Source organism: Hippoglossus stenolepis, chromosome 5 (assembly GCF_022539355.2).
Source record: "Hippoglossus stenolepis isolate QCI-W04-F060 chromosome 5, HSTE1.2, whole genome shotgun sequence".
Lineage (NCBI taxonomy): Eukaryota > Metazoa > Chordata > Actinopteri > Pleuronectiformes > Pleuronectidae > Hippoglossus > Hippoglossus stenolepis.
This window is the reverse complement of record NC_061487.1, coordinates 27,448,188-27,455,178: the sequence shown is the minus strand read 5'-3', so window position 1 is coordinate 27,455,178 and position 6,991 is coordinate 27,448,188. Positions and strand designations below refer to the sequence as shown.

General features: G+C 42.5%; 1 protein-coding gene across 1 annotated transcript in view; it reads right to left on the bottom strand.

The window, feature by feature from the left end:
* Positions 1-1,400, bottom strand: part of trhr2 (thyrotropin releasing hormone receptor 2) — an 11,404-nt gene extending 10,004 nt beyond the window's left edge. Inside the window, exons 1-2 of the mRNA XM_035155868.2 lie at positions 1,018-1,400; positions 1-6 (exon numbers count right to left, since the gene is read on the bottom strand). The exon at positions 1-6 is cut by the window's left edge and continues 127 nt beyond it. Of these exons, the coding sequence (XP_035011759.2) occupies positions 1-6; positions 1,018-1,400 (389 nt within the window). The remainder of the gene's footprint in view (positions 7-1,017) is intronic.
* Positions 1,401-6,991: the final 5,591 nt, after the last annotated feature.

The following is a 6,991-nucleotide window of genomic DNA, read 5'->3' as shown; positions in this document are numbered from 1 at the left end:
ATGTACCTGCAGGTGAGGAGAAGGAGGTTTAAACACAAGGTCACACCTGCTATGTGAGTATAGAGAATATTATGACAGTTTATTGTGGTATCGAGGTCCCGCTGATACATGCACTCAACCAATCAGGAGTCAGTCTCAGCTGTCAATCATCACATCTCAGCCCATTTATCAAATAGCTAATTAAAACCAAACTGATCCATCTTTTCTTACATATTCCCCGTAAAGCAGTGGCTGTGGGTAATGGGACCTTCCTCTTGGGCTCAACGTTATGCAGGGACTATGTTTGTCAAGCAATATACTAGATATTCAGTCAGATTATTACTGTGGTCAAACTATTACTATATTTGCACAAGGGTTTTATATTTATATTCTCTGTTGCCCTAGTTGCAATGACAGGAGACAAATGAATAGACTGTAAATAGCATCCTTCACTGTGTTTCACTGTATATTTACCTTTTATATGTGCAGAGATGTTGATCAAGAGACTGAATTCATTAAACTGATGTAAGAGGACAGAATATTTCTTCCCACAGATGGGCACAAATACACCGGTGAAGTCATCAAACACCAGCTGTCATCAGTGTGGTACATATATATATATATATATAGTCTCCTGTACCATTTTAGAATGGCATTTAGCAGAGCGCATACGACTGCAAAGGCCCAACAGTTTCCTTAAATTCAATCAAGCTGCACCAAATTGCTCATCGATATCAGTCCTCTAAATATATCCATCAAGATCCATCAATTATTCCCTGAGTAAACGATGAAAACGTAAAAAAAGGAAAATACCCTATCTCTCAATGTTGTAAAAGAAAATTCCAACATCTTCCCTAACCAATACCACGTCCTTCCACCAAGTTTCGTTATAACACGTCTGTAGTTTTGTGTTAAACAACAGAAAAAGAACAAACGTTGATGAAAAGCTGCTTCTCAGAGGTCATTAAAAAGCAAAGCATTCTCCAGCAGGAGCCCATGAACGCTGCTCTGAGAGCGATGGCAGTTGTTCTTCCTCACCTCTCCACGGTGAAGGCAGTGATGGAGCAGGAGGACGCATTGATGCCCAGGTACTGAAGGTAGGTGATCCCCAGGCAGCCGGCGTGGCCGAAGACCCACGTGCCCGTCAGGCTGTCGGCCACGTTGGGCAGCCCCGCCGCCACCAGCACCATCAGATCGGCTATGGCCAGGCTCACCAGGTAACAGTTGGTGGGTGTCCTCATGTGGCGGGTGGTGAGGACCACCACCACCACCATGATGTTGCCCACAATGCCCATGCCACACACCAGCAGGACCAGGAACACCGACACCGTCTTGTACTCCAACAACTCGGAGACGGCGATGCTGGGACTCAGGGAGATGTTGGTCGGGGTGTCGATTCTGGAGCTCGCGTTGTCGGTCATGTCTGCAACGTGTTGACGTCTTCACCGCCCCCGAAGTGTTTGTAAAGAAAGGTTATGTTTGTTCGATTAAAGCTGATGACGGTCGTGACTCTGAAATGTCGCCATGTTTCTTCCTCTTCATTTAGAGCATTGACTCTAATTCAAATTCAATCATCAAGTTATGATATTGACTCAAACATCAACATCACAGTTTGGATTGAGTTCATTACAGAGGAAATAAGCAGAATCCTTGTTTTCTTGCCTCCTGTTGTTCAGCTTTACTGTCTCATTTTTAACTAATTTAAAAGAGTGAAATATATTAACATCTTGCAGATTATGCTCCCAGGACGACCGAACCCCCCTCGGGCCTCCATCCAGTCACCTAGAAGGAGACAACGCTTCATTAATTGGACGAATGGGGAAATGAACGGACAATAACCGTTGGACTTTCATTCGTCCAACACACACATGAGCACGTGCACTACAGAGACGTTCTCTGTGAGAATCCCTCATCTGCAGTTCGGGCTGGAATCAGTTGATTAATGCTGCGTGGAAACAAAAGTGCTTGTGCAAACAGATGAAGACGAGAAGTGGTGGATGAAACAAAGGAGGCAAAAATGACAGAACAATGCAAGCCGGTGGTTTCAAATGACACTGAGAAGAAGCTGCATGTGAGTTTAGTGATGTTGTTGCACAAATTACAAACAGAGAAGATCAGCAATAAATTATTTTTCTTTTCTGGAGTACTCGTTCAGAAATTTAAGGGTTTTCCTGTGTTGAAGTTGATAGTTTGTCCTGATGGTGGCGCCAGAATCAACAAGCAGGAGACCAGAGGACGCAGCCTTCGTGGTCTACGCATTCGGAATGAATACACACATTTGCAACATGGCTGCCTTGTGTGTACTGCGTCCGTTTGGAATAATCCAGGAATGTTTAGTACATGCTTGTTCTCAATGTGAACCCATGGCTAAATAGTAATTATTTCTCTGGCCTGAGAATCATCTTTTGGTGACTGTATGAATATTCTCCACAAATGTCACAGCAACAAACACAAGTTGCTCTCAACATTACGTTGGACGAAGCAACACACGTGTAAAAACCTGGATTTTCCTGCGGACCTGATGAAGCTCTGTCATCAGAGTCTGCAGAATCTGTCGCTCCACCAGATCTGAAACCACGTCTGGTGAAGCTCTGATAAGATTCACTGAGGATGGGGGATAATAGACAATATTCAAATCAGCCATTTAGGTGCTGCTGAGCGTGCAAGTGTAACAAATAACCTCTAATACTGCACTCAAGGAGTAAACAAGCTCAAATGAGCACATTAAGATCATTTTAACATAATATTCCAATAAGTGTGAGGTTTGTTTGTCCTCTAACGATCCACTAATGATGCCTTCTTCTGCATTTCTGCTTAAGTTACTGTTAAATTCCTCCAATCCGACACATAAGAATCATAAAAAAGTCATTTCTTAAAACCTTAACTGCTTTAATAGATTCTGAGGTTATTGGAGGACAAAGTGTTTTTTCCTCTGCAAAGTCCAGAGGTTTGTTTGGAGGTTTCACATTCTGCTGAAAGCTAATTAACCAGCGGGCGATACTGTGAAACTGTACGAGGCATCTGTTGCTCTTCTCTCTCGTCTCCCGGCCCCAGCACACACACATTCCGGACCTGCCCTCCTGAGGGCTGCCTCTAATAAATTGAGGTGGACATGAAATGAAAAGTAATTTAGTTCCGCTGTCCTGTCGTCAGAGTGACTGCATCCACTCTCTGTTCCATTACACGTCCGCTGCTCGGTGGAACTAATCTCCTGCAGGTTCCTGAGGATTCACACTGGACCGCCGTTTGGTTGTAGTGTAATTTACATACACAATTTCCTTTTTCATATGAAAAGCAACCCATCAATTTAAGATCTTATTATATTATCTTAACAAGTAATAGTCCCAGAAAAGGTCTTAAGGAATAATTCATAATTTTGGAAAATAACATTAAAAAAAATCCTCCTACCAGCACCTCCAGCTAAATAATTAAGACATTATCTCATTTGTTAAATGCGTAAAAATGCCGTTAAAACCACAATCTGTGATTTCTACACTTTTATTACTTACTAAGGCTGCGTGACGTCAAAGGGTAGAAGCTGAAGTGTTTGGAAACAACACGATAGCCTCCAGGCTCCTATCACATGACCCCCGTCCGTCTGTCTTTGCTGCTGTTGTGTAGTTAAATCCAGAATTTATCATTTTACAATGATACAACTGCTCTTAGTTCGTCACTGTTGCTGCTTCTGGTTAAAAGCCATTCCTGCAACTACGAGTGGTCACATGATGACGTGTTTTCAGGCGTGTTAGTGTTAAAACTAAACGCTTGTGTGGACAGAGAACGTTTTCAGGTGGAAACAGTTACTGACGGTGAAGCTTTGCATTCGCTGCTGGTAGTCGAGTCATGTGACTAATAAGAACCAATCAGGAAGAGAACGTGGTTGTCCTCGTCATCGTTTTGAAACAAAATGGGACTAGAATCATTTCCAAAAAGTCTTTTGGATGCGGACGAACTGTAGACGCCAGCATAGACTGTAAATAAAGATGGATGACATGATCTCCAAAAGCAAAGCCAAAACATCTGGATCACCCCCTGGTGGTTGGCTGCAGTATAGGTCATAAACTCTTCCATGTTAGCAAATGGGACAGTGAACAAACTTAAAAGCCAAAGTAGACATAACGGAAGGTTTCTGTCATTTTAGGTAAAGTTCTTATCACACTCATGTATGTTCACGTGTTGAGACTGACTCCAAATGATGGCACCAGCGCAAGATGGCGGCGCCCGTATCAGGACTAATTTGGGCTTCATTTTAGCACAGGAAGGAGGTGGAGCCTCTGCGTCCATCTTTCTTTACAGTCTCTATGCAGAGGTGATGTGTTTTAAAAGTAAAAGGTATTAGTGTGGATGCAGCCTATGTCGGAGTTCGGTGCACAGTATCAGATCTGTGGTGGAAATAAACCAGTGGCTCTGGCTTAGAGTCATTTCTCTGCGTAAAATGAAGCAATTACGAACTCTGTCTGGAAGGTCACCAACACGAGCCTGCAGCTTCTCAAAGGTCACTAATGTGCGCTCGCTGAGCTACGGAGCCTCGACCCGTTAAACCACCACCACGTCTAACGATCCCTGCGCTGTCCAAGTTTAAGGTGATCATTCAGTCGATGGTCTCATTTCCTCTCTCCTTCCTGCCTCAGTTCTCAGGAGCAGTCATTAAAAATTCAGTCCTTAACGTTTACAGTAAAGCACGTCGTCGCTCATGGGCTCAGCTGAATCCTGGTCCGTGACTCAGACTCATTAAAGGCAGCAAATTGGGGATTGTGCCCTGTGGTAGAGCTGCCTTTGAGCAAAGCAGGGCACCAAACCCATAACAGCTGGTGAGTAATGAAATGAAATGTGGTATCAGGGGCCCCTGTGAGATATTGGAGGTATAGCATGGACCTTAGCTGACAGAGTTATGTGATAAGATAAGATAAGTGGAGCAGCAGATAATCAAAAAGAGGTAGAGAAAGAGCCACTGAATAAGTAATAAAACCAATTACAAAATAGACACTTAATTAAATGGAAATAAAAACGGATTATACGGCGTCAGGAGGAAGAAAAGCTTAAGATTGCTTCGGAAAAAAATGGCATTTTGAGGATTATAAAGATGTTTTAATTATTGATAATAAAATTATGAAAAGAGGATAAATTATATAAAACAAGACACTTTCAAAGTGACTTAATTGTATAAAAGATAATAATAAAAATAACAAAAATGGATATGTCTATTTTCTGATGAATTTGTGACACTATGGGAATTATCTGATGTTTAAATATCAAAAAGACAAAGTGACACATGATGTATTTCACTTTTCCTCTCCTCTCTCTGAGCTCAGCGAATGGATGATGACTTAATGTTGAGTGTGAGTCTGGAGCTTCGCCCGATGATGACAGTCACACTGATGAGAAGCAAACATGAGTGACGACGAACTTCTAATTAATCTCAACATTTACTGAGGAAAATAAAAATGATTTTACCTGCTGCGTCTTCACATCCTCAGGAATCTTCTGCCTTTTGCTGTCCTCACAAAATAAGTGTGTGTGTGTGAGGGTGTGTGTCTGTGTGTGTGTGAGGGTGTGTGTCTGTCTGTGTGAGTGTGTGTCATGTCAGTTGGAGCCTGCACAGCCACGTTGAAACTGTTGTCTTGATACTACACATCACAGCATCTCTCTCTCTGACTGAGCCTCGTCACTCCTGCACAGACTTACATGGGAAGCAGCACCTGCACCTTCAAAATAAAAGTGCGATACCTTATTTGGGATTACTTCACCGTTCAGAATAAAATCTCACTATTTAATTCTGCTAAATTCCATATGGATCAAAGTTATAAAACACACACTTTTGGTTTAATCACAGACTTGTCAGTGGATTAATTTGATTTGACATTTGTTTGTTATCCTAAACAAACTCGTGAAATTGCATCGACTCCCACTAACTCAACAAAACCGTACAACGATTTTAGTTTTTCCAAATGACTGCATCATAGGTCAAAACCAGATGTTTTCAGCATAACGTCTACTTCCTGAAGGAGGAGAACAACCTCCATCTTCCTCCAACTGCACAGGAATGAAGCCACGATATCCTGGAGACGGTCGCTCGTCCTGTGCTGGTGACGTCCGTTGGATTCACAGTCTGTACATTAGTGACTGTGGTTCACCGATCCACGCGCTCCACCAATCACAAGTCAGTGTCAGCTGTCAATCATGACGTCTCAGCCCATGTTTATATTCAGGGGGTCATGCAGATGTGTTGGCTTCACTTCCCTCACAGGAATGTAATAAACGCGACCGAATGAAATGATTGGTTGACCCGTGCGTCACAGTGTGAGAGACATGCGCCACCGAAGAAGAGACGACCGTCAGAAGTTAGCGAGCGTGTTACACGATAGTCGTCTTCTATCATGTTTTCGGGGCGGAGCTTTGACGAGACCGCTGATGGGAGGGGGTGGGACGTATTGGTGGATCGTCATGCAGCGTCTTTATGACCATGTCAAACGTAAGACCAGCCATACTAACACTCTGGATAAAGAAAATCAAATGCATATCATTCTACTTTTATTTTGTTGATCTAGCCATGGTTAGCTAGCCAGAAAAGAAGCTAGCAAGCTAACAGCTAGTTAGTATTGTACATATTTCTCTTTCTCACTAGTAATGGATGTAAAATAAGACTCAAGCATCAGATGTGTGAAATGAATGGCAGGTGTTTCCTAGTGAATTCATACCGTACAGGTCATTTTTGTTAGAAGGGCAGAGATACAAAAAGGATTTTTATTCAAAAAGTTACAAAGGAAAAATTAAAATAAGGATTTGTGATGATCCAAAACAAGTTAATTGTGGAAAACCTGAAAACCTGAATAATGAAATTCATTCACTGCAAAAACTGAGCCGGGTCACTTTAAATCCTAGTTTTATTTTGAAATGTATGAGAGGAAATGAATGATGTCTCTGCTGCAGCTTGACATCCTCACGCTGCCTCCTGCCTCCAGTGTCTCTGGTCCCCAGCTCCTGTCAGGGCTCATGTGTTTCAGTGAAGCAT